Source organism: Porcisia hertigi, chromosome 28 (assembly GCF_017918235.1).
Source record: "Porcisia hertigi strain C119 chromosome 28, whole genome shotgun sequence".
Lineage (NCBI taxonomy): Eukaryota > Euglenozoa > Kinetoplastea > Trypanosomatida > Trypanosomatidae > Porcisia > Porcisia hertigi.
The window spans coordinates 407,556-433,880 of record NC_090587.1 but is presented as its reverse complement, the minus strand read 5'-3'; the positions used below and the strand labels follow the sequence as shown (position 1 = coordinate 433,880).

Genomic DNA, 26,325 nt, shown 5'->3' with positions numbered 1-26,325 from the left:
ACTCTGTATCCCGCCCTCACCCATCCCATTTCCCTGATTCTTTCATCTTTATTGGCAATGTCGGTCACCAACGCTAAGCGACCGCGCGAGGATTCTGGTGCGTCGGTGGACGAGGCAGCCACACGTGACACGCTTCGATGCGCTCTAGAGGCCAAGGACGCCGCGACGCCGCCGCTTGACCGCGTTGTTGTTCTTAACGTGGGCGGAAAGAAAGTAACAACGCTGCACTCCACGCTGTGCTCCTCGCCTTCACTCCTGGCGCAATGGGCGGAGAGCAACTTCGAAGAATTCCCACGTGATCTACAGGGACACCCCTTTCTGGATCGAGACCCAGAGAACTTCGTCCACATTCTCAACTACCTGCGCGGCTACGGGCTGCCGAACAAGGCTGACGACCTCGTTGCTGTTGCTGAAGATGCAGAGCTGTATCAGCTGGAGTCACTGAAGCGGGATATTGGCCTCGACCCACCGTCCATGTGGCGCTTCACCCCAGGTCCCGGCATCCGCGACGACGGCGTGGAGTTCTCGACATCTGACATACTCGATTTGTGCGGCACGGAACCGCTCTCCACCGGTCTCGTCCATACCATCGTCTTTCGTGTGGACAAGTGTGAGCTGGTTTCGATTGGTGTCGTTGCCTTCGAGGATATCCAGCACGACATGCAGATTCGTCGCCAAAAAAACACCGTGTGTTACTGCAACACGGGCGAGTTGGTGCGCTACTGGTCCTCGGACGCTCTCTATGATCAAGGCGTTTTGTACAAGAGTCAAGATGAGATCACTGTCCGCGTGGAGTTTGCCCAGCCTGGCGTCCCGCTAGAGCCGCCGTCTAGTGACAGTGCGGTAGAGTTGCACCCGCCGCCGCTGCAGCCCGCGTTGACTCTCTCCTCCTCCTCCGCGCAGCTGCCAGCGAGCATTTCTAGCGTCACAGCGCTCAGCAGCGGTATGGCACCGAGCCGCTCTCTGGCGCTTGCGGTTGACACCAGTGTGACTATGGCAAACGCGAGCAGTGGCGCTGAGCCGCCGATCACGTCTCCAGCTTTCCAGCCCGTATCCTCAGCGATGAGCGCTCCAAGCAACCGCCCAGCGCAGCAGGGCAGCAGATCTCCCATGACGACACCCGCGAACCCGACCGCTCTACCTCTCCCAGAAGCCCAGGGCGGTTCTGGAGGTGGCACAACGGGCACGGAGACGACCCCTGCCAGCGGCCCCTCAGCGATTCCCGCGTCAGCTTCGGGAGCGGCTCCTGTGTCACCGTCGATTCCCTTTGCCCCAGTCATCATTAACCCTGAAGACCCTGACGCGACTGTAGGCGCTATTATCACGTTTTCCAAGGGCGATCGCGAAGTGTGTCGTGCGCGCTGGCCGGCCCCTGTGCCCCCGCTTCAGTTTGCAGTGAGCATGCAGGGCTCCTCTGCTGTGTCGATTCTCAAGGCGAGCTCAGTCAGCGCCGATGCCGTCAGAATGGAGGGTGAAGAATAGGCTGAAGTAGAGAGAGAGCAAGTACTTGGTTTAGATTTTTGAGGGGGCAAGGCCCCGACACTGGAGGGAGGAAGGGGAGGGGGGTGCGGGGCTCGTTTTAGGTGGAAAAAAAGAGGTGTGGGTGGGGGTGGGTGGGGCAGGAGCACACGTTTTGAAAAATCCCCCCTTCAGTGCTCGTCGTGTATGCATCCATTCTTTTTCCCTCTTCCCCCCCTCCCCCCCCCCTGGAGTCTAGTTCTCTGTCACGCGTGTTCTATAAAATTTGTTTTTGAGTTTTGTTTCTCCCACCCCTTCCCCAGCCCCGTTTGTTATGAAATGTTTGGTTCTTCGCTCTATGTTTGCCGTTGTTTTGATTTCGTTGAGCTTCAGAGAGAGAGATGCACTCACTCAATCCCCCCTCCCCCACCCCACCCGCTACTTCCTCCTTTCCCCCCACACACACACACGCAGGCGCACATACATATCCGAAGGTATACTCGTCTACGTGTATCATCCGAAGGGGCTCGAGGTGACGTTTTTTTTTTTCGCTTTTTAGGTTGCCTCTAAGTGGAGGAGCAACTCTCCCAGAGACTGCCTTCGTGTTTCTCTGTTCATTAGGAGAGGGGAGAAGTGCGATCAAGGAGCACAACACTCGCCTCGTCTTCATCTCCATTTTTGTTTGCTGGAGGAGAACTCACTCGTCTCTCTCCAGGCGAGACAAGGGCAAAGGGGGCGTCATTTCTTCACCACCATTGTATTCATTTTTTCAATGGAATACTTCGCTGCCGATGCTTCTGGGCTCATGTCTGCCCGCTTTTGTGTTCTTCGCCTTGCGGAATTCCTGCATGTCTGTCTGTCTCTTTCTGCTTTTCATCTTGCCTATCCTGAGAAGGGATCGAATCGCTCGTGTTTATCCTCCTCCTCCTCCTCTCACCTTCCCGAAGTCGTTCCTCACTGCGACACAGCTCATCGATTTCACAGACAGACATCTCTCTCCCCCTCTCCTTCTTGCCTAAGGTCTTGTTGGGTAATCTTGTGTTTCTCGGCTTCTTTTTAAAAATTCTCTTACTTTTTCTCCACCTCTCGACGGTGTGGCTGTAATGGATTTGGAAGCAAAAGAACGAGGAGGGGAAGGTCGAGGCGAGAGAGTGACCTGATGTTTGACATGGTGTTGTCCACGTGTACGTGTTGTCCGTGTCGATCTTGCAGGTGAGAGCATCCCATGTGTGTTTTTGATGCATTACTCTCATTTTCACTATTGACGGTGCGTGTGCGTGTGTGCGTGTTTTCTTCCCGCTCACCGTAGTCCTCTCCCTCTCTCTGGGCGATGACAGGGGGTACACCTCAACGTGGTGAGTGCGTGGGGCCAGCCCCCACTCAGCGCACAAAGGCAATGATCTTCTTATCACATTGACTGCGCCAGATCCGCTTCTGTCGGCCGATGAGCCAAGTATCTATGGTACAGAGAAGACAGGCCGATGTATCGCTATCGCTGTTGGCGGTGAGACCGTGAATGACGTAGCGTGCTTGCGGGCCTGTGACAGACAGCACATCTTCACTATCCATATGATGGAGGAAGTCTCAGCGTGATTCTGCCACGCGCTATCGAGCCCTGATTGCGTATTGATGGTGGTGGGGGGAGCCGACGCCAACCCCCCAAAGGATGTGCTGCATAGGCGACCTACACATAGCTCTATATCTGTTGAAGACTGCCCTACGAGGTTTTTTTTTATTCGGGGGAGGGAGGCAGAGTGTGTAGAGAGTGCGGGAATAAAGAGCCTTAATCAGCTGTCTGTGTCGGCGTTATTGTTGTGTGTGTGTGTGTTCCACTGCTTGGTACCACGCGAACAAGCTGCGGTGGTCTCGGGTAGAGTGGAGCTCGACACATCCATTGTGTGGCAGCGTGCTTACCCGATGTGAACCTCCTATTGGGGGAGGGGGGAGGAGGAACACCCAGGTGCGCACACCGCAGTCTCCAGAGAATGCCTCCCCCAAAATTAAATGGTTTACGCTGAAGCCGTTTTGTACTCGACGGCCCCCCCCCCAAAAAGAGGCGCACAAATCACACTGGGCAAAAAGATACCGTTAGCGTAATTCGATTGGGTGTGACTCTCTCCCCCCCCCCCCCCCCCCCACACACACACAGAGCAGCGCTCCAATGAACCCCTGGGACGCCGTTCTTTTTTTTTTTCCAGTAGTTGAAAAAAAAAGCAAAGCAAACATGTACCCCCACTCCCGTCCACTTCCCCCCCCCTCCTCCTCCTCCTCCTCCTCTTCCCTCCTTTTTCTGTAATATTTCATTTCCTTACTACCTTCCCTCGACTCGAGAGCCACACTGACTCCGCCTTTAGTCACAGCAGAACCACTACAACGTACGACTCCTCACTTCTCTTTTTTTTTTCTGTCCTCTTCTGTTTTTTTCCTTTTAAATCATAATTTACTCTTTCTACAGCAACAGGAAAAGAGGGCGCACTTGTGTTTCTGGTTGGTTAGTGAAGACACGCCAATCGACACGGATACTGTTTTTTTACTCCTCTCTCTTCCGTCCTTTCCCGTTTCTTCATCCCCCCCCACCCCCCACCGGGCGCGGCATCGATTCCGAAAGTAGCCGCGCAGCTATACACAGTAGAGAAGAAAGACGCGGCGCAGATTACGCAAGGTGCCTATAGGAAGGGATTGAGGTCTCGTTGCAGAAAAGAAGATCGCGAATAACAGAGCGCGGTACAGATGAGTGTGGACTCCATTATTGAGCAGCTGCTCGAGGTCCGAGGTGCGAAGCCAGGGAAGCAGGTGCAGCTAGCTGAGAATGATGTAAAGCAACTGGCGATGCGTACGCGCGAGATTCTTCTCTCGCAGCCGCCCCTGTTAGAGCTCGAGGCGCCCATCAAAATATGCGGCGACATACATGGACAGTACTACGACCTCATCCGTCTCTTCGAGAATGGCGGGTTCCCACCGACGGCGAACTACCTCTTCCTTGGTGATTACGTGGACCGCGGCAAGCAAGGTCTTGAGACGATCTGCTTGGTCTTTGCCTTCAAGGTGAAGTTTCCTGAGAATTTCTTCATCCTGCGAGGCAACCACGAGTGCGCCAGTATCAACCGCATCTACGGGTTTTTCGACGAGTGCAAGCGCCGCTACAACATTCGGCTTTGGAAGGCCTTCACGGATACATTCAATTGTCTCCCCGTGGCCTGCATCATCGATGACAAGATCTTTTGCTGCCATGGTGGCCTCTCCCCCGAGCTGCAGACGATGGATCAAATTAAGAAGATCACGCGCCCGTGTGATGTGGCGGACACCGGTTTGATCTGCGACCTCTTGTGGTCAGACCCCGAGGAGGGTCTCTCGGGGTGGGGCGAGAACGACCGTGGGGTGTCCTTCACCTTCGGTCAAGACATTGTAGAGAAGTTCTTGAACAAGCACCAGTTCGAGCTGATCTGCCGTGCACACCAGATTGTAGAGGACGGGTATCAATTCTTTGCAAAGCGCAAGCTCATTACGATCTTCTCTGCCCCCAACTACTGTAATGAGTTCGATAACAGCGGCGCCGTGATGACCGTTGACAGCGATCTCATGTGCTCCTTCCAGATCCTTAAGCCATCTGTGAAAAAACCAAAGTTCTACTCTTGACCAAGTAAGCGAACAGAGTGGGAGGGAGGGGGGGAGGGTGTAGGTGAAAAAAAAAAGAAAGAGGGAGGAGGTGTTTGCTTGTTTTGCGTGTGTTTGTATCCTGAAGCTGAAGAATACTGGCGATGCTTTTTGTAGATTGCGCTTGTCGTTTTCTCCTCCCTCCCCCCCATTTGTCGCTCACTATTTCCACTTGTTATGCCTTTTGTTCTTCGTTCTGCTCCACTAGTGCGCGTCTGTGCCTTTTTGTGTTCTCAGTTACCCCCTCTTCGATTTTTTTTTACTTCACCTCCAGTCGCTGCTGCTCTGGTTCTTCCCTTCCCCGCTTTTTTTTCCTTGTTGCCCTAATTCATTTCCCCGTTTCTCTCTCTGTGTGTGTGTGTGTGTGTGTATTGGCCCGTGTACTGACTTCCTTTCAATGAAGCTCCTTTTTTATTTTTCTTTGCACTACACCACCACCTCCGGCCGTGCGTGTGCGTATTGTCTGTCTGTCGCTCCTGCCGACACCTTTTTTTTTCAATTGGACGCACTGTATTGATGAACAGTGTGGAAAGAAAAGGGGGTATGTGGGCCCCTGTCAGTCTGCGTTTTACATTGGGGATTTTGTGTGTGTGTTTCAGATGGTGCTTTGCGTATCTTACTATATCAACGCGGATATATACATATATATATATATGTATATATATATATACCGAACAAACAGGAGATAACGGTATGCCCTCTCTCTTTTTCATGGAGAAAAAAAGCCTGATCTTGATCCACGAGGTGTTCAGGAGATGAACGGTTGCACCCACGAGGGGAGAAAGCGCAACCATCTCTTTACTTGATGTTTTTAATTTTTTTCTTTGCGCGATGTACGCCATTGTGGGATCATCTATTGTTACGGCTGGTCTGTGAAAGGGTTCCCTCTCTTTCTCCGGCTTCCCCGGACGTGAGGGCCTCTGTGTGTGTGTGTGTGCAAAGCAAGTTTAGCAGGGGATGAAAGCACACATGCACATACACACACACACACACACACACGCACACACACACATTCATGTACCCAAGGAATCCGATCAGACAAGTGGCAACCTTTTTTGTTCGTCTTTTTGTAGTGCACCGCAGGATTCTCGGTGAATGCTGCTCCCACATTCTCTTTTTTCTTTCTGTCTCACTCCCCTTTGTGTCTCCTCCCATACAGGATCGTGATCGAGGTGTGTATCTCCCCCTATACTTCACCGTCTCTCTTTTTTTTTTGCCCCTCTCTCTTGCGCTGTGAATGCAAGGTAGGAGGTGTGGTGTCGCACGAGATCTCCGGAGACAGAGGGAAAAAAGGGGCGATGCAGAGATTTCAGGATGTATGGAGTACCATAGCGCACAAGTAGGTGCTTCCAGTGTGCGTGTGCGTGTACAAGAGAGATGGGGAGCGCGGCTAAATCCGAGGGTGGCTGAGTTTCATTGGTGTCGCGTTGTGACATTGCACCTCTTTTCCACTAAAATCTCTTCCCTTTGCCAATGACTGTCTGTGTCGTTTTGCTTTTGTGAATTTGGGTATAGAGGGTAGAAGTAGGTGAGGGTGTGCGGAGAGGGGGGGGGGGGGGAAGGAGGCGATGTAATGGGTGTTGTGATCTCCATGCCCTGCATGTTCAGGGCTGGTCCTCGTTTGATGTTCCGTATTTGTTGTGCTTTACTTTTTTTGTCGTTTTTCTTCTTTTTCGTGCATGTGTGCGTCTGTGGGTCTTTTTCTCTGAGAGTGTTCGCTCGATCATGGAAACGATGTGCATTATAATGGTCCTGCGTCTTGCTTCATGCCATCGAGTCTGGGATTGTCTCTGTTTTTTTTTCTCTGTCTGTGAAGGTGTTTTGTGTGTATGTGTGTCAGTAATGTGCGTTCCTCATCTGTTTCTCCTCAGGTTGTTCTATGTGGGTATATTTCAAAGACATTGAAATGTACGCCCCCTCCCACTTCCCCCCTCCGCCCTCCGCCCTCTTTCCATTTTGTTTTTCTTCTGATGGTGTGTATGCGCGTGTGGGTGCTTCTCCCTCTCTCTCCCGCAATTGTTCCCCATCGATTTGTCAACCAAAAACATCCCAGAAAAACAAGAAAGATCAAAGAATGAACAACACACAAAAAAGGCCGCGAGTCATGCCCGCTCGTATGGTCGGTATCACTCAGATTACGATAAGGGGTTCTGGAGGGGGGGGGGGAGAAAGAATTGAGTGATCCCCGGTGTAGCTCTCATTGCGTGTAAAGCATTTGCGCGTATGTGGGAGGGGGGGGGAGGGCGTGGTAGTTGATACGAGTCTTTTCTTTTCGAATGGCAAGTTAGTACGATAAGGGAAAAGAGTCGTGGGGGTTGCTTGACACCTAGACTGAGGGTACAGCCCTCTCCCCCCCTCCCCTCCCCTCCCCTTCTCGTCTCTTCCCTTCCCTTCCTCCCCCCTCCCCCCACAGCGTCGCCTGATTTCGAAAAAAACGGGGCATCTTTTTTTTTCGGTTGCGCTTTGGAGACTTTTCTCAGTCCTCCTTTTTTTTTGTGCATTGCGTCCTGCATTTGGGCGACCGTCAAGGTTGGCTGATAACTCCTGGCACGAGTACTCAAAGCATGCACATGCGCACATGCAGTGTGGTTGCCAGCACACGTCCCCACTTCCCTCCCCCCTCAAAAGCGCACGCATGTGACATGCTGGGCACGCATCTGATTCACCCCCCTTTATATATTTTCCATACGACTTCATCTTCTTCACCATTCCACACACGCATATTTGAAGAAAACACGGGTCTGACTTGTGGCCCCCCTCCCCCCCTCCCAAAGAAAAGAAGGGTCGACATCAACCACGACAATTCTCAGAAGGGAATCGAGAGAGAGAGAGACACACACAGGCGACGATGGAGCCCTACTACGAGCCAGAATCGGAGTTTCGTGAGCCGCTTACCGATGTGGATGCATTCCTCGATTGTGCGCGCTATAATGAAGACGGCGATCTAGATTTGTTGAGGGCGTACCTAGAGGTGAATCCAAGCGACATCGACGCACGGGATGAGCAAGGACGCACAGCAGTGCACATGGCGGCCGCGAATGGCCACATGGTCATCTTAGAGATGCTGTTCCAGTTTAACCCCCAACCAAATATTCCGAACGACGAGGGCAACACAGCGTTACACTTTGCTGCGCTAAACAACCGCGTCGCCGCGGCGGAAGCGCTTATAGAGCGAGGGTGGAGGCCGGCTGAGCGGAACGTCATGGGTAAGACTGCCCTGCAGCTCATCTACGAGAAGCAGTACAATGAGATGGAGTCGTTGCTCATAAGCCGGGATGATACGCTCGACACCTATGTCCCGCCCAGCCATGCTTACGTGAACGTCAACGTCGCAGACGAGGCCAGAGACGAGGGGGACAACGACATGTGGGACGAGAAGCCAAGCGAGAAACCAGGTGCTTCGCTAGAACGAAAGGTGCCACCGGTCCCCCCTCAATCACCTTCGAAGAAGGGTGTCACCAAAGCGAGTGAGACGCCCGCCTCTGCGTGTCCAGTGGAAAGAGCAACAAGTGTGGCTATGCTCGGCTCTACTTCGGTGGAAGGTATCGAGTAGACCTTTATGGAGAAAGAGACGCAGTGTGGGTACGTCTCTCTCTCTCTCTGTGTGTGTGTGTGTGTGTGTGTGTGTGCCAACGGTTAATGCGGTGGGGACTTATCCGCCCTCTTCTTTTGTGCTGCGTTGATGCGGCTACGAGAGGAGAAGGGTGAATGTGTTCCCGACTAGCATCAAGTTAAAAAGAATAACAAGCGAGAGACGGAAAGGGCAAACATGGCGCCAAGGAAAAGGCGTGTGCGTGTGTGTATGTGACGCATTTTATTGTGAACCTCCCTTACTATTTTTTTTCCCTCAACCTTTGCTGACGCAATGGTTGGAAGGGGCATCTCATCTTCTTCACCCACACCAGAGCAGTCGGTGGTGCGCCACAATGAACAAAGAAGCACCATGGGGAGAGGGACACAGGCACACACGTGTACGCCCATGTCCTTGGCCAATGCATACCTCCTTGAGCGGTGTGTGTGTGTGTCTCCTCCTCTACAGTTGTCTGTTGTACTTGGCGCCTTCTCTGATGCCGAAGGGCGGCAATTCTATCGCCTACATAGGTGCTCTTCCCTATTCCTTGCCTGCTGGCCCTTTCCGGGGATGCCGATCCCTCCCCCCCTCCCCCTCCCCATTCTGATCCACACCTCTTCTTCGTTTTCTAAATTACAAAATGTTCTTCACTCCTGGGGGGAGGAGGAAGAGGAGGAGGAGCCGTTCTCATCCTCTCCTGGCACCCTTCTCTCGATTTATCAAGCCTCCCTTCTCACGGAGATCACGGACTCGCTCAACAACACCAACGGCGTGGCTCGCGGAAGTGGGGAAGGAGCTCAAGTCTCCTGCATACGGACTTTTCAGAGGGGTGGGTGGGGGTGGGGGAGATGCGCACCGACGAGCGCTTTTTCGAGGCCCTTTTCGGCTTTGCGGAGGGGGGCTATATCGACACACGACGCTCTCTTCTGCAAAGGTGCACCTTTGAGGCGGTGCATACCCACACGTCGAGAGGCCACCGCCGCGTTCTCAAGGAACGGGCCCTTTTTCACCACCCTCACCTCCCAGACGGCCGCCTCATTAGTAGCGGCTGGCATTCGACACCGACCGTGGCCGAACTGCGCGCGGAAACGGTATCAGCCGTGCGCATGTTCGAGCTAAAGCACCCAGGCCTACTGTCTAAGGTTGCCCTCCCCGACAGAGTCTGTCCCACGCTGCCAACAGCTCCGTGCTCGGTAAGATGTGCACATGTGACTGGAGAGGTTGGGCGCATGCACAACAGCATCGCAGATGGACTCTTCCAGGCAGCTAGTCAGTTCAATCTACTCGAGTTCATGTCACCAGCGGTGACTCCTGAGGATGGGTTGCAGCACTACTTGAATGATCGAACTCAGGGGCCTGCGTGTGCCTTGGCCTGCGTGGCTGGCACTGCTTATCGTAATTATCTACTACATCCAGACTTCTTCAGCGCCAGTGGGACGGTCCCAGGGGTGGAGGGTCCTGATGAGGCAGCAAGGGGGCAGCTAACCGATCGGCAGGTGAACATGCTAGACAACCTTGCCGAGTACCTCACCCGTGAGCACGGCAGCGGCAGCGGCGACGCCACCGCCGTGACGGATGCGGTCGGTTCCACATTTTCCTGCGCCCCGGCGCTGGCACGAGAGCACTTCTTCAAAGTCCGCAACGGCTATTTCTTTCATGAGCCACAAATCGCATCGCTGACGGCTCGATTACAGCACATCGCAGCCTCTGTGGGAATTTCAATCACGGACGTGGAGGAGGAGCTGGTGTCGCGCCTTCGCATCGGGCTGGTGGAGGACGCCACCGTGACACTGCCTCTGCATCACTCACCTCTCTGCCCCGTCGGTGATGTGAGGCTCCGATTCGGTGATCAAGCAGAGAAAAAAGTCTTGTGCACATTAGGCACGGATGTGGTGTCTGAGGAGGAGGTCCACAATGTGACTCAAACTTACAATAGTGCCTTAAGCCTGCCGTTGCAGGACCAATGCACACCGCTGGAATGGAGCGGCATCGCCGCTCTTTCCCGTATCATCTTGCGCGGCACCTATGAGGCTACTCTCTTGGCTGGCGTGCAGCATACCCTTCGTCGCTTGGAACAGCAGATGAGCTTCGCTGACGCGTCTCTGGCCGAGGTGCGGTCTTTGTCACTACCGCCTATTTTCCTCACCAAAGTGGGCGGTGGTGTCTTCCGGAACGACGGAGAGTGGATCGCGTCTGGAATAGCGTCGGCAGTGCACCGAGTAGCAGCACTCGGCGTACCGCTCGACGTGCGACTAGTGCACTTCCGCGAAGTGGAGGGGTTTTACCGAGACTACTTTCCATCGTGGCCCATACTAGACTAAAAAAAATCCCACCCGAGGTGTGCAGCGCATGTATGCCCTGGTGAGAGACACGAAACTTGCTGGGTGGTGTTGGTGGTGGTGCCTGCGCATCTACTTGTTGTGCAGGTAAAAACACCCTCGCATGTGCATGTGCATGTGCATGTGTGTGCGTGTGTGTGTGTGTGTATGTCCGCCCATGTATAACCGCCGTGCGGTCAAATTCCCCTCTTTTTTTTCCTTTTTGTGAGACACACACACAGGCGTGTGTTTGCTTTTTCTTGTTTGTCACGGCTGTTGTGTTCTCCATCATGGAAAGTGCCTTCACGCCAACCTCATCCCTCGTTCTGTCGTTTTTTCCTTCTGTAATGAGGTGGTTTAATGGTTGTGCTGTCGACCATGGGCTGCGGAGACGTTACTATCGGAGTGCCTACGGTTGTGAGTGTATCTGCTCTAACGGGTCTTTCAGTAGAGACCACACACACACACACACACACACGGTGACATGAAGCAACCACGCCATCTCTTCCATTTTTTTGAATTGTCGCCTTGCTTCCCCCCTTCCCTCTTCCCTCTTCCCACTTTGCGCTTCCCTCTCCCCCGTGCTCGAACTATCTGACTAGCCTACAAAAGAAAAGTGTTCTGGAGCGATTACGCAAATGGGTTGACTCTCCCCCTTTCCCGTGACTGGCTCCCCCCGTTTTCTCCTCTTCTGTACTCGAACATGTACATATCCTTCCACACCGGCGTATTGTCTGCTTCGTTGCGAACTCACTCTCATACTCCCTCCCCCCACATATATATATATATGTGTAAGTATATATATATATCTATATATATATATCTTTATATATATACAAATAATGATATATATATATATATATTGCTCCCGTGGTGAGATCTTTCTCCTGAAGTTTCTACAACGCGTGCTCGTGTTGAAAAGCGGTTCACAGCTCGCTCTTTATGTGAACGCCTGTGTAGAGGGGGAGGCTGCGCATGCCGCAGCACACTCTCTCTTCTATTCTCTCTTTGATTTCACTATTTAGGCTTCTTTGCGTGTGAGAGGGCACGTACACGACAGCCTCAGAGGCACCTTCACAGCTTACAAGCGTATACACACGCACACACCTACCGCAGGCGTCTTGTTGGGGTTCGGGGAGATCAGCCCCCCTCCTCCCCCCCCCTACCTCCCCTCCGTGTTAGCGCCGCTGTATTTCTTTTGGTTTCCTCCAAGCACGAATCAAAAAATCGCTGGCGGACATTCACACAAGCGGTAACAGCCACCCCGTGCTTCCCCCCTTATCGTAATAATTTGCGGCCGCCCATCCAGCACATCCCCACACTTCTGCTGTGCTCTTCTTTTCACTTCTCTAATTGGCTCTCCACCCTTCCCGCTTCATCCTTGTCAAGCGAAGAAGACGTGTCGTCGATGCGTTATCTCCCCTGGCTCCCTTAGTTTACAGAAGTCTCCCTGCTGTGTGAGAAGGATGGAGCCGCGCCGGTGGAGGCCACGGTTCTACAACCCTTTCACAGAGCGACGAAGGCGCACAGCGTACCCTCCCCTCTATCGAGGGTTTTTCCGCACGATGCCGTTGCACTATTGGCGCATCCATGACATTCAAAAAATCCTCGGCTACGCTGCGCTAAATCCGTCTCTCTTCGGCTTCCCTGAACAACCCACGTGCGTCGTGAACACAGCCTACTTTCTTCCATCGCTGCGGAGTCGACTGCGCGGTGTATGGGCATTTGGCACAGAGCGCGGGTGCAAGAACATCATTGTTCCCCACTCATGCAGTGGGGAGCCCTTCGACGCGCTCGACGCTCGTCTCCTTGAGCCACTGTTCCGATGGAATCCCGGGGTCGAGTACGTCTATTTTTCGCGTCACTGCGAGCCGATGGCGCAGCAGCTCATCGGCTCTCTTAGCCGCTGTCCTCATCTGCGCGAGGTGACCTTGGAGGGGTGGAACGATCCCGTCGCCGTGCATCGTGTGATGATGGCGTGCAAGCACGCCGATGTGGTGGAGACGTACAGCCTTGATGACCCGCCACGCAACTGGCGCAACGAGTTATCTGTTCAGGCTCTTTCAACTCTTATCGAGATGCACCCAAAGTTGCGCGCCGTCAAGTCGCACCGTCTCTACCTCGCCGACTGGTATGAGGCAACTCGCTTCTCTCGGTGCAAACACAACGTCGCCCTCATTCCGTTTTCATGCGACTTTGTGGTTCTCTTCTACGCCATGTTTCTGTGTCTCGTGTGCATACCCGCGTATGGTGCGTACCGCCTGGTTTACTACTGTCTCGGAACAGGGTTTCTGTCGGACGCTTACGTGTGGTTCTGGAGCGTCGTCGCATTCGTGCTAACGTTTGCCGCGATCGTCGCCTTCGACTCTATCAGGAGACCCTACCGCGGCAGCGGATGGGTGCACGTGCAGAAGTACTTGATTTTCGCGAAGCGGCGCATAGACATTTGGATGAACGTTCACCAGACAGCACTTATTGCCAGTAGACATTGAGAGACACGGGCACACCGCGCATCCGGTGGGTGTGAGTATATGTTGAAAGGTGTGTGGTAGGATCGTGGTCCTATCGCTGGTTGAACGATTCGGATGACAGTTGTCAAGCGTTTCGAGTCTCCAGAGTCACTGAAGGATTAACCTCCATCCATCTATCCCCCCCCCTCCCCCCTTGTCGACACCAATATGGTATTCAACTTTACACAAGTACACGCGGTGCGCATGTGTGCCTCGGCTCCTTTTTCCCCGACTGCCTCTCTTACGCGGAGGTGTTGTGTTCGTGCCACGCAGGAGCTCTTCTCATCATATGGACCGGTGTACAGAATTTTACTCTCTTCTGTTGGCGCCTGTGCTTTTCTCTTTCACACATGCGACCACGTACACGTACATGCGTGTGCACATTGCCGGGCAGAAGCCACGTGGGGGAAAAAAAGGAAAACTAGGACGTGGCAGTCCTCTCCGATGAGCCCAGACGACCACTGCAGAGGTAGTTCATGCATGTAGACTTGAGCTAGGGGCCTTTCACGAGAGTCTCGAATGGTAGCGGGTTTTGCGCGCTTTTTTTTTCTTGCAAGACAAGTGGTGTAGGCGTCTGCGTACCTTCTCGGGTCCACGTGCGGGGGCGAAGGCTCACAGTCTTTTTTTTTTGTTGAAGGGATGGGTGGTCACGATGGCACGTTTTAGGTGCCTGACCTCGTTCCCGCGGTCTCTTCTTGTGTGTTCCTCTTTCGATGTTGTACCCCCCACTCCTTCTCGCGCATCTCTCTCTTTTCCCATCTCCCTCTTCTGTGGTTGATGGATTTCGTGGCTTCCTGTAATGCTACACAAAAAGTGAGCGTGTGCACGCCCTTTGATTTTTTTTCCCCCTGTGTTGGGCGCGGTCATTGTGGTGTAGGGCATCGGTGTCCACCCCACCCCACCTCACTCGCCCACAAAGGCTGTCTTTGCTTGTTTCCTGTACCTCCCTCGTCACTTTAGCGCTCGGCACACACCGCTTTACCTCCTCTCTTCCTATTGCGTGTGTCGATAAGGCGCCCATACACGCACGCGCCCCCGTGCCGCTCTACCACTTACGCAGTCGTGCCATCGAGAAAAAAAAGGGGAAGAAGACAGCGGTATTGACACCATAAAGGGAGGGGGGGGTTCAGAGGGATTTCGATTATATAAGATTATATAAAAATACACACACACACACACACACATACACACATACACACACACCGAACAACACCGACAAGTGCTGCAGTGCTCTGGAGAGATTGCGTGAGCAGTTTTGCTGATTGATTGTAGCGCTCTGCGGATAAAGAGGTCATGAGCGACACGTTGCTGGAGACGGGCCACACGGCACCCGTGACGGACATTTCAGCGGACGCGCATGGGCAGCATTTGGCCACGGCGAGTAGCGATGGCACTGTTCGAATTTATGAGTCTGTTACCTCTTCCTCCAGGGAGGCGTCGCAGTACAAGGGTGGGACACAGCCTGCGACGTGGAACCCAGTAGCGGTGCTTCAGTGCGGCGGCGAAGAGCAGGCAGCCACAGTGACGTGTGTGTCCTGGGCCCCTCCCGTCTTCTACCCGGCAGCCATCGTTACCTGCACCGAGCCAAACAACGAGGTGGCACTCTGGTGTGATGTGGGTAATGATGCGCAGTATCGAAAAATCTATAACTACACCCTGGCCACCTCGGGCTGGTGTGTGGCGTGGGCCCCGCAGGAGTACGGGAAGCTGTTTGCTGTCGGCTGCGCGGATGGCATGGTGGTCGTCTTCACTGGCGGGCCAGATGGCACGTGGGATATTCACTCTTTTGAGAGCCATCCGCGCGGTTGCAGCAGCCTCACCTTCGCCCCGTTCTTCCCACCCGGTGCGCTGCTCATGGCGCCTCTGGAGAAGGACGTGGGTGATATCCCGGGTAATGCGCCACCGATGCCGCTGACACCACCGCGTCTGGTGACGTGCGGCGGTGGTCGGTTTGTGAAGCTGTGGACGCACTCGTTTGCCCGCCCGCCTGGAGGGGAAGACGGCGCGCCGCTGGAGTCATTGTGGACTTCCATGGAGCTGGAGGCACCTGAAGCGTCGAATACCCCAGCGTGGCGAGAAGTGTGTTGGGCACCTAACTTGGGCTTACCGTACACATATATTGCGGCTGGGTCAGAGGACGGGTTGGTGGCGGTTTGGGTGCAGGATGGACCGGTCTCGAACCCGTGGCAATGTCGTCTTCTGCCCCCGCCGCACGGCACTCCAGGCGAGAGTGTGACGAAGCTCTCGTGGTCTCTTGTAGGTACGTTTCTCTTGGTATCCTACGCTGACGGCACAGTCGCGATGTGGAAGGAGACGAGCAATAATGGGGCGTGGCGTGTGGTGAGTGAGCTCGAGAATCCAACCCTCTAAGAAGCTGTCATGTAGCGCTCATTCACTGTGTGCTACATGACAGCTTTGTCTACGGCTCCGTCCTGTCCTCGTCGTTTTGTCACGAAGCCCCCCCCTCCTCCTTATGGACATGCGTTCCCCTCCCCTCCCCTCCCCTCGTGTCTCCCTCTTGCCCCCTCCGCTTCTTGGGCCCTTCGTTGGGGGTTCCTCTGTCACTTTTCACGCACCACGACTGGGTGTCTCTTCCTTTTCTAAAAGAATTTGATGAAGGGGGAAAGAATGTGTGCGCCTGTGTGTGGGGAAAGTGCGTATGTTGTTGTTGTGTTTGTGTAGGGATATCTCTTTTTCATTGTTTTGTCCGTGAGGGTGCTGCACACACAGCGTTCCTCTTCCCCCCACCCCCCACCCCCCACTTGTCGTGAAACCCGCTCTACTATATCCAAAAAGAGCAAAGAGGCTGAGGCGGCTACAGTACGCAAGAGAAGCTTGCATATATATATATATATATATGTATACATGTATATATATGCAGCTTGTCTCCCCCTTCCCACGCGTTTATGGCTCTGAAGAGCTCCAGACGACTGCGCTATTGCGTATCCGTCACGTGGTATACGGGCACAACCCTGACCCCAGCTAAACTATTTGGTCTGCATGAAGGATGCCTCGACTGTTCACTGCCTCACCCCATTCGCCTGAGACCGTTTCCTTTTTCCATCCCTGAATTCGTAATCGGTTTCTCCTCCTCCTCCTCATCCTCCTTGTATCCCCCCCCCTTCTGGGTGTACCCCCTTTCACTAGTGTTTCTCACACTCCTGACCCCCCTGTTCCCATTCACCAACTCGCTTTAGGGTCCCCTTGATGCCCCCGTAGCGGAGTTGCACTTATCTCCCTTCTACTGGTCTCGATCCTCTCGTGGGGATGCTCGTTTCCTTTTCTGGACACGCTATCACTGACCCCCCCCTCTCCCTCCCTTCCGGCAACTTCTCTACACTTTTTATCCTTCCCTTATCGAGACCCCCTCTTCTCCCTCCCTTTTTCCCCCTTTCCAATATTACGTGGTATCACAACCGAAAAACAAAGCACAACATTACATAAAGAAGCATATTTTGCTTACGGCAGCTCTTACCTCCCCCACCTACTTCTTCCTTCCAGACATTTCTTGATCCGAGCATCCTTGTCGCTGGCTGCTGCTGCTGCCGCTGCCCCTCCCCCCCCTCCTCTACTCGTATCGCGTCGTGGAGACGCTTCGTTACAGCCGCATCTCATTCACCCTTTTCGTTCTGTCTTGTCTGCCTTTTCTTTAGTTGTAGATACCGCTGAACACACACAGAACATCTCGACGTACTGCACTATGGGCCTCTTTCTCGGCACCTTAATCTACATCATCATCGGCGCTCTCGGCGCGCTGAGCGCACCACTCTGGGCGAAGAGCCAGGTCGAACTCGTCCGTGTGTTATGTGCGGTGGCCACCTTCTGTTGTTGGATGTCGTGGGCGCTCATCTATATGGCGCAGATGAACCCGCTGCTGCTGCCCACCCGTTCTATAAAGGCCGAATGAAAAAAAAGTAAACGTCAGCAACAGGGGAAAACACGGAAAGAGAGAGGAGATCCCCCCTCCCTCCCCCGTGGACTTTGTCGATCGGGGGAGGGGGGGGTGGGAGGGCGGGAAGCCAGGGGAAAGAGGGGGGCGGGGAAGGTTGGGGGGGGGAGCTGATGTTGTGTGAACTGACCGCCTGCTTCCCTCCTTTTTTTTTTGGCGTTTTGTCGGCTCCCTCTAGAGCACCCAGGCCAGTCTCTACGGTTGGTGGTGATGGGTATCCCGCTCTGCTGTTGCTGCTGCTGCTGCTGCTGCTGCTTGGCGTGCCACCGGCAAATCAGTGCTGAGGATGGCCTTCGTTCCCGTTTCCTCGTTCTCTGTTCGAAATGTGATGATATCATGACCTCACGGTTCTCTTGGTACCGTCTCTGTGTATTCCGATGCGGTTGCAGTCTGCATCGTCTTGGGTGCCGTCCTCTTTTTGTAGGTTAGTCAGTTGCATCCCCTTGCACAGTCAATCGGTGTGACCTGTTTATCTGTTCATCTGCCTTGTTGTTTTTCAATGAGCAATTCTTTCGGTGCCGTTTGCAGGTTTGGATTGCTCGAATGAATTATGGGGAGGGAGGGCTCGTGTATGTGTGTTTGGTATCTTGAAAGCCCGTGTGACGACAAAAAATCACAGGTGGAGGGGGGGGGGAGGAGAGAACGAAAGTTGATGCAAGAAAAATGTCCTGGGAGGGTGGAGGCAAAGCGCCGCACAAGGCGGATGTGGCAACTGCCACAGCTCTTCTTGTGTCTACACGGAGGGCGTATCGATTTGTGCAACGCAGTTCATACAGAGAGTGCGTTCCTGGCACCTTCTTCTTGAAGCGATTCGACCTGTCTTGGAATTATTTCACCAGATGGCGCATCACGTGTGTGTGTGTCTGTGCTTTTTACTCCTGCACCCCCTCCCCCAGACAAAACTCCATTTTTCCCATCGTTTCCCACCGTGGGGCACTTTTCCACCTCAACCATCCGCAGAGATCTTTTTGACGCACTCATTCTTGACGCGCTCCCTCCTCCTCCACCTTTTTTTTTTGTAGCCGCTCATTACTTTGAAAGAACTCCAAGAAGGACTCCTGTGTACATATTTTATTGGTTCAACCACCTCCCACTCCTGCCTGCCGCACACATATATATATATATATACTTTACAATATTTGTCTCTTCTCTCTCTTTCTCTATCACACACACACACACACACCCATCTTACACGTTGGGAAAGAAACGAGGCAGTATATATATATATATAGAGAGAGAGAGAGCGCATCTCGGCGTCGAAAAGAGAATGGCGTTGGTTCGCGTAGTCGGGGATTTGTTGCACCTGGGTGCCATCATCATCCTCTTATCGAAAATGCTACGTCAGCGCTCGGCCGCGGGCATTTCACTCAAATCGATGGAGCTGTTTGCCCTCGTCTTCTGTACGCGTTACATTGATGTGCTTTTCTCCTTCATCAGTCTCTACAACACCACAATGAAAATTTTCTTCATTGCCTCAACACTGCACATTTGTTATTTGATGAGATTCAAAAGTCCGTGGAAGGCGACCTACGACCGTGAAAACGATACCTTCCGTGTGCGTTACCTCATCGTGCCGTGTTTAGTGCTCGCCGTCTTGTTTCATGGGACGCCGCGTCGCAACATCATCGTTGAGGTGTGCTGGGCCTTCTCGCAGTATCTAGAGGCTGTCGCGATTCTGCCACAGATCTTTTTACTTGAGTATACCGAGCGGTACGATGCGCTGACGTCTCACTACCTCTTTTGCCTTGGGGCATACCGCGTCGTCTACATAATTCACTGGACGATTCGCTACTACGTGTATCACAAGGTACGTTGGATCTCCGTCCTCAGCGGGTGTGTGCAGTCGTTACTCTACGTTGATTTTTTTTACCACTACGTGGTGCAAGTGCTGCGGAAGGCAAAGCAACGATACGAGCTGGTGAAGTAGACCCTTGAGGCCGAGATACTGCGCCCCCTCCCCCCCGCTCCCCCATATCTCTCGGTGTAGAGAGAAGGGAAGGGGAAGGAGGCTACCGAAGTATGCGCCGACACGAGTGTCTCGGGTGGGTGGGGGAGGGGGACGCCGACGACGGCGACGATGTCCGTAATTTCGGACGTTTGTAGATTTGCGACGTGTGACTTTACAAGTGTCAGAGTTGCCGAAATCTGTGGAGGGAGCCAGCACGAGGAAATATAGACGCACGTGTGTGTGTGTGGGGGGGGGGGGGGGGGGGGGGGGATGCCGGTCTGCACGTGATGTCTTTCTCCCACAATTCACTGTGAAACACCACCTGTAGTAAAGAAGTATGTATTGCTCGCGGATCTTCCTCCCCTCCCCCCTCTCCCCTGCAATCCACCGCCCCCCCCTCTTTTGCTTCTGGAGCCGCGCCTGCGCTCTCCTCTCCCCCTTTTTTTTCGATGGCACTGCATTGACTTATCGGGTATCGTGTTTGCTCGCCCTACGTGCATGTGTGTGCGTACTTATGCCGAGGCAGGGACTGAAGGAAGAGAAAGAATCAAAGGACCAAGAGGAAAAGAAATAAAAAAGGGATGATGGCTCGAAAAGGATCGCGTGTTGCCGTCTTCACATGTGGTTTCGTGGTGTTGACACACTCACTCTCATTCTTGTACATGCGCATGCACACAAATGCGCTTTACACGTACCTGTACTTCATGGCAGCGTAGGTTTGAAGTGTCACTGGGCTCTCTAAAAAAAAAGAAATATCAAGGGACAACACTATATAAGAGAGAGAATGCCTTTGGCATGCTCTTGGAGGATGGATGCCACACGGTGTACACCACGCAACGCCTACCAGGAGAGCGGTGAGGCGCACTCTACCATCCCTCATCGTTTCACTTTTTTTTCTTTCACTTCAATCACGGGCTTCGTGGCTCTTCTCGTTTGCAACGGCTTTTCTCGATCCTTGTATGTGTGTGTGTGTGCGTGTGTGTGTCTGGTCTGTCTCCAGCCGAGGGATTAGCTGATTGGGTTTTGAAACGAAGAGAGGGGAAGCGCGAGGAGATGCTGGCTGCGCTCTCATCTAAAGCAGAAGGGAAGGCAAAGCTACCCAAACAGCTGTGTGCTTCTGAGCCCGACATTTGTTTTTTTTTCCCCATAGTCACTACTCACTTTTGCGGACCAGGAGGTATTCCTCCGCCGATTTTGTGCTCTCGCTCCTGTGCCCATGACTCTCTCTCTTCATCTCCTCCCTCTCCCCCTATCCCACCTCGCTCCAACTGCTTCATTTTTCTTCCACACCACGAACATGGCTGACATTTCATCTCACCTCTGTGCGCCCTACATTCTTTATTTCGTTTGGCTTCGGGATTGTCGAAAAAAAAAATTCCCCAACGGTCCCCAACCCGTGGAGACAAGAGGGAGGAAAGGGAGGCACGAGTACTCCTCCGTTCTTGGGTGTGTGGCTCCTGCATTCTCCTTTTTTTTGCTTGCTCCCCCCCCCCCCCCCTCGTTACCCGGCGGTGCCTCAGCGCGCACGAGCACACGCACATATTTACAGAAACGTATAAAACTAACACACACACACACGCACACAGCCCCTCACACCGACACATCAACAGCTTTCTTGTACACGTTTATTCGAGTTTCTCGTCGCCTCTTCGCACAGAAGCGGCTGCAGCAACGCCCTCCCACTCCCTTCCTTGCGACTCTTCGTATCTTCGTTCTTCTTGGTGGTCTGCCGGCGCATAGGTGAAAGTTTATTGCGTGAGTGGGCAAACACGGACGGTCTATCTTCAATTTGGTTTTATCTTATCCCTCCGTTCAAGTGTCGTGTGTGGGTTCTGTAGGCGTCTCGTTGGCTTCATCCCTCCTCCCGCGTAAAGGTCTGTGCAGCTTCGTCTTCTCCTCCACCCCCGCTGGGAGGGAGAGCAGGAGGTCATACCATTCTTCACCCTTCTCTTCGATCCGTCTTCGCGGTCTGCCCTACGCTCATCAAGTAGTTCATGGAAGTAGATACAAAACAAGCAAACAAGAAATACATATTAGTGGATCACAAGCAGGCAGCACACCAGCAGGACGGACATCCTTTTCGCTTTGCCTGAGATCCCCCACCAATTATCATCATTCTTTTCCCCTTCTCCTCTTTTTGACCGAAGATACACACACACACACAGACACACACACACACACACACACAGACACACACACACACACACACACACACGCCCAGGCAAAACAACCCCGCTTTTTTTTTCGTTTCTCTCTCTATACATTTATAGGTATACACTCGCACGCACGCGTGTGCTTGCCTGTCACTCACTTAATCACCCGTTGCCCCCCTTTTTTGACTCTCACGCGTCCCTGTGCAAGGCTTCCTTACTGCGTTTTATCGTCTTTCCTTCGTCAACTTCTGTGTATCTGTCCAGTGTACGCTTGTTTGTTTTTGTGTCTTAGTGAGTGACTCTCTCGCTCTATTGTAGAAGGTTGTTCGGTGTCGATTCTTGTGTATCATATATATTTGATTTGATCTCTGTGTAGACACACACACACACACACACACACACTCTTCCTCTCACGTATATTTATCTGTGCGTAGATATATATATGTATATATATTTGTATATTCATACAGTTATATATATACCTTTCATCCGCTTTTTTTACGAGGCGGGGGAGGAGGGGGAAAAACATAATAAAGCCGCTTCCCCCCCACCCCCACCCCCTTTTTGTTCTTCTATTCCTCGTTTTCTTGCCGCTGTTTTGATCTCCTCGCTGTCTTCCGTCTCATCACATTTTTTTTCGTTTTTGTCGTTCCTCAGCTTCCTTTTCGCTGACATCTTCTGCCTCCCCCATTTAGCGACCCCCCCCCCCCCCCTCCCCCCGAAAACAACAACAAACAGCCTCACATACATATCCACCTACACGTACCTTTGCTGGGGTTTGAAGGAAAGAGAAACGGGGGGAAAAAGACGTACCTGACTTCACGCAACATGAACAATTATGTTCTTAATGATGAGATTGGTCAGGGGTCTTTCAGCACCATTTACAAGGGCCGCTACCGCACCACCACCGAGTTCTACGCGATTGCTTCCATCGACAAGAGGCGACGGGAGCGCGTTGTCAACTGCGTGCAGCTGTTGCGCTCCATGCGCCACTCAAGCATTATTCAATTTTATCACTGGTATGAAACAAATAACCACTTGTGGATCATCACAGAGTACTGCACCGGCGGTGACATGAGTAGCATTCTTCGCTCCAAAATCGAACTGACCATTCAGGCAGTGCAGGCGTTTGGCCGTGATGTGGCGGCAGGCCTCATGTACATTCACAGTAAGGGCGTCTTGTACAACGACTTACAGACTAGAAACCTGCTGATGGACTCGGCAGCGATGCTGCGCTTCCATGACTTTAGCTTGGCCTGCCTCTTCAACGATGCGGCGACGCGGCCACTCGTCGGGACGCCACTGTACATGGCTCCCGAGTTGTTCATGGCGGATCCGCCCTTGTACTCGATGGCATCTGACTTGTGGTCCTTTGGTTGCGTGCTGTACGAGCTGGCGACAGGTAAGCCACCCTTCGCCTCATCGGACCTGGAAACACTGCTGAGCGAAATCTTGACGAGTCCGGTGCCGACAGCGCCGGACGCACCGAAGTCCTTCCAGACGCTCCTACGCGGTTTGCTGGAAAAGGACCCACTGAAGCGTTACACATGGGCCGATGTCGCCCGCAGCGAGTTCTGGGATGAGCCCCTCTCACCACCGAGCAACGGCTTTCCCTCTCAGGTGGCGTGGGAGGACTACAGGCGTTCACGCTTAGGGGACGCCGCGGGTTTGCAGGGGTGGACAGACGCCGATGTGCGTGCGGCAGTGGCATACGCCGTGGCAGCAGCGAAATCAAACGCTTCCACACACAATGTGGAAGAGAAGGAGCGAGCGGTGGCGACGCTGAACGTCGCCAAGGAGCTTGACTTCACTGCGAGCGCCGCGCAGCGTGCGGCGATGTTGCTGGAGCGTGCTAAACGATCGGCAGATCCCAGCACGGCCGCGCGTGGCAATGCGGTGCGCGGCCTTTCACCTCCGAATTCCGTAGCGCTGAATGCTTTCGACGACAAGGGCTCTTCTTCTAGTGCTATCGTATCCGCCCTGCGCAGCTGCCCCGCGGAGTCGAGCACAAACTCTGGCGGCGGACCCCGACGGCGCCGTGTGATCAAGGGACGCGGTGCCGCAACCAGTCGAGCATCTGGAAGTGCCGCCGTGGCGTACGAATGTGGGCGGGCCACGTACGCGACCAACTGCAGCGCCAACGAAGACCGACCGAACGAGGCGAACTTGCGCGCGTTTGCAGACGGGGCGTTGCATCGTCTCTCCATCGGCGATCTCCTTTCGCATCTCTCAGATCAGCACATTCGTCCTTTAAGCAACAACAGTCGCATCGAGTACACCCCAGAGCCGTCTTACGACATCTCCACTCTCGGCTTCAAGGCGCTGTCGGCGGCAGAAATCAACAAACTCACAGGAAAGGAGCACACCGCATTTTTTCGCACCCTTTACTTGTCGCTCTCTAACGTGGGCAAGGGCTACAATCACGTGCTGAATACTATGCACTACGTCATTTCTCTCTGCGGTGACGCAGAGGTGGCCCGTGCGTCGGTGAACAGCTCCGTGATGCGGTTGTGCATGAAACACGCGAGCCGAAAGGACGCGCCAGTGAACCTTCGCGCATCGGCGGCGCTCATCATGGGGCTTTTGGTGCGCACCACTGCGTACATCACGTCCGAAGTGGCCTCGTCGTCTATCTTGCAAGACATTATGCAGTTGTTCGAGGATGAACCCGATGTGACGGTAAAGCGGAAGCTGATCGCCTGCATTGGCGAGTTTCTCTTCTACATCGCGGTCCAGCCGGAGAGGCACCGCGCCATATGGAATGTGCAGCCTGCCACTGTGAGACGTATCTACGCCGCTGCCTTGGACTCCGACGACTACGTGCTAAAACACTATGCCGCAAAGATGATTGAAAACATGGCCTCCACTCCGCAGAGGGCAATGACACTGGAGCTGTTTGCCAACCCCACCTTCGTGGATAAACTTCTGGCAGTGCTGGCGCTTCCGTCGCTGGGCGGGTGCAGCGAGGACATGCGGTCTGACGCGGCGTGCGCGGCGTTCAAGCTCGCCATGGTGAAGGATGAGCTAGCTCTGACTGTCATGCAGTCCAAGTGGTTGCCGCTGACGTCATACGCGACCGTGATGCAGCGACCTACAGTTACGCATACAGTCCAGATCTTGCTGACATTCCTCAATTGTGTCATCGTGAAGGGGCTGGTGACACTCAAAAGCCCATTCGCTCGCATGTGGACGCGCGCTTTTCTTGAATCGCGCGGCAGCGGCGGTGGTAGCGACCTCCGAGAATCTTTTTTCACGTCTTCACTTAGCGTTGAGCAAGCAGAGGAGGTTCTCGGTAACACGTTGTTCGTGAGTGACGACTTGTTGGAGCACCTGAGCGAGGCGATTGAGCAGGCATCTGTCGCTGTCTACGGTAAAATACTGCTTTTTGTGATGCTCATCGGCTGCGTAGGCGGGGGTACGATCTGCCGCATTCTCAACCACCGCATCGTCGCATTCCTCGATCGTCTTATTCGAGATTCTGACGCCTATGTCAAGAATTGTGCTGGCGCCTTGTCAAGTTTTCTCAGCTGGTTTGTGTCGGAGAAGCTTGCGAGTATTGCGCGGCGGGTCTCGTCGACCTCAACGCGGACGCACCTGGCTGCCATTCAGCAGCTACTGAACAACTCTGCCGTGCGCAGCGGCATGGACTTACAAAGCGATTTCTTCCAAAGCCTCTCCACTTGCATAGACAAGGCCATGAACAACACCCTCTACGGCACTTACGAGGACCAGTTCAACAGCATTGCCGACCGCCTCGTCGAGAGCCCCGAGTTGGTGTTGCGTTATCAGGAGAGCATTTGCCGGTTCCTCGCTACGTCCTACGCAGAAATGCTGCGGCGCAAGGAGGCTAGTGGCCGCTTCACTGCTATTCGCTTCTTGACGTCTGTCATGGTGCCCATTCTGGCTGAGGTGACGGCAACGCGCAGGGAGAGCTCCTGCGCTACGTCCGCTGCGCGCCAGGTGCTGAGCGCGGTTGTGCCGAATGTGGCGTCTCTTCTGCAAGAGACAAGCCCGATACCCACGAACACAATGCGGCTTGTCGTCACGTGCGGTGAGATGGCGCAGGATAAGCTGTCCAGTCTTGTATCTGAGCAGCTGCTGAGCCACATCATGGACTACATGAGCGGGAGCGGCGACGACGGGGACATGTACTACCCGCTCTCTTTCATCCACCTCTGCCTCTTGGTGAGCCAGCGTGTGGACGTGTTCCACCACGTTGCGCGTCATGGGCTGTGCGCACTCATTTTCCAAACACTGACGTCAGCGGTCGCACGAAAAAATGAGCCGATAGTTGAAATGTGTTGCACTCTTTTGGCTGTAGTGGTGCGTCGCATGACAGGTGATCCCTCTCTACGGGTGATGACGCAGTGTGTGGACTGCGTGAAGAAGGGTACTGTCAGTTTAGTATTGCTGCCCATTTGCGCAGACACGACTAGCAGTATTGCTTTGATGGAGTCCACTGCTTCTGTGATCGAGGACCTTGTCCGTCTCTCGGCCGTAGCTGGCAAAGATCTCACTTCGGCATCCGCCATTACATTGTGGACGGGGGCCTTGTCCAGTGCGCTTCTGACCTCATCGAAGCGCACGGTGGCTGCGAGCTTGCTGACTGCCCTGGGCACGTCGTTGGAAGGCACCTCGCGTGAGGTGATCACCGCCCTCCGAAGCGATTCGCGCCTCATGGCAGTGCTGGCCAACGCCGCAGGCTCTACGCACATGCGCCTCGTCGCCAGTGAGGCGAACAAGATTTTGAAGCAGCTCTCCTAG

The 26,325-nt window shown here is 53.8% G+C and overlaps 9 protein-coding genes across 9 annotated transcripts; all 9 read left to right on the top strand.

Moving 5' to 3' along the window:
- Positions 1 to 57: 57 nt before the first annotated feature.
- Positions 58 to 1,482, top strand: JKF63_03487 (uncharacterized protein; the record flags this gene model as incomplete). The annotated part of the gene is made up of 1 exon (XM_067899490.1): positions 58 to 1,482. The coding sequence occupies one exon, from the start codon at positions 58 to 60 to the stop codon at positions 1,480 to 1,482; it is 1,425 nt and encodes a 474-aa protein (XP_067755729.1).
- Positions 1,483 to 4,188: 2,706 nt separating this feature from the next.
- On the top strand, positions 4,189 to 5,094 carry JKF63_03486 (uncharacterized protein; the record flags this gene model as incomplete). The annotated part of the gene is made up of 1 exon (XM_067899489.1): positions 4,189 to 5,094. One exon carries the CDS (start codon positions 4,189 to 4,191, stop codon positions 5,092 to 5,094), a length of 906 nt encoding a protein of 301 aa, XP_067755728.1.
- Positions 5,095 to 7,960: 2,866 nt separating this feature from the next.
- JKF63_03485 (uncharacterized protein) lies at positions 7,961 to 8,665 on the top strand (the record flags this gene model as incomplete). Its single annotated transcript, XM_067899488.1, has 1 exon — positions 7,961 to 8,665. The coding sequence occupies one exon, from the start codon at positions 7,961 to 7,963 to the stop codon at positions 8,663 to 8,665; it is 705 nt and encodes a 234-aa protein (XP_067755727.1).
- Positions 8,666 to 9,531: 866 nt separating this feature from the next.
- Positions 9,532 to 11,004, top strand: JKF63_03484 (uncharacterized protein; the record flags this gene model as incomplete). Its single annotated transcript, XM_067899487.1, has 1 exon — positions 9,532 to 11,004. The coding sequence occupies one exon, from the start codon at positions 9,532 to 9,534 to the stop codon at positions 11,002 to 11,004; it is 1,473 nt and encodes a 490-aa protein (XP_067755726.1).
- Positions 11,005 to 12,467: 1,463 nt separating this feature from the next.
- On the top strand, positions 12,468 to 13,493 carry JKF63_03483 (uncharacterized protein; the record flags this gene model as incomplete). Its single annotated transcript, XM_067899486.1, has 1 exon — positions 12,468 to 13,493. One exon carries the CDS (start codon positions 12,468 to 12,470, stop codon positions 13,491 to 13,493), a length of 1,026 nt encoding a protein of 341 aa, XP_067755725.1.
- Positions 13,494 to 14,804: 1,311 nt separating this feature from the next.
- On the top strand, positions 14,805 to 15,881 carry JKF63_03482 (uncharacterized protein; the record flags this gene model as incomplete). Its single annotated transcript, XM_067899485.1, has 1 exon — positions 14,805 to 15,881. One exon carries the CDS (start codon positions 14,805 to 14,807, stop codon positions 15,879 to 15,881), a length of 1,077 nt encoding a protein of 358 aa, XP_067755724.1.
- Positions 15,882 to 17,211: 1,330 nt separating this feature from the next.
- Positions 17,212 to 17,418, top strand: JKF63_03481 (uncharacterized protein; the record flags this gene model as incomplete). The annotated part of the gene is made up of 1 exon (XM_067899484.1): positions 17,212 to 17,418. One exon carries the CDS (start codon positions 17,212 to 17,214, stop codon positions 17,416 to 17,418), a length of 207 nt encoding a protein of 68 aa, XP_067755723.1.
- Positions 17,419 to 18,727: 1,309 nt separating this feature from the next.
- JKF63_03480 (uncharacterized protein) lies at positions 18,728 to 19,387 on the top strand (the record flags this gene model as incomplete). Its single annotated transcript, XM_067899483.1, has 1 exon — positions 18,728 to 19,387. One exon carries the CDS (start codon positions 18,728 to 18,730, stop codon positions 19,385 to 19,387), a length of 660 nt encoding a protein of 219 aa, XP_067755722.1.
- A 3,002-nt stretch (positions 19,388 to 22,389) lies between these two features.
- On the top strand, positions 22,390 to 26,325 carry JKF63_03479 (uncharacterized protein; the record flags this gene model as incomplete). Its single annotated transcript, XM_067899482.1, has 1 exon — positions 22,390 to 26,325. One exon carries the CDS (start codon positions 22,390 to 22,392, stop codon positions 26,323 to 26,325), a length of 3,936 nt encoding a protein of 1,311 aa, XP_067755721.1.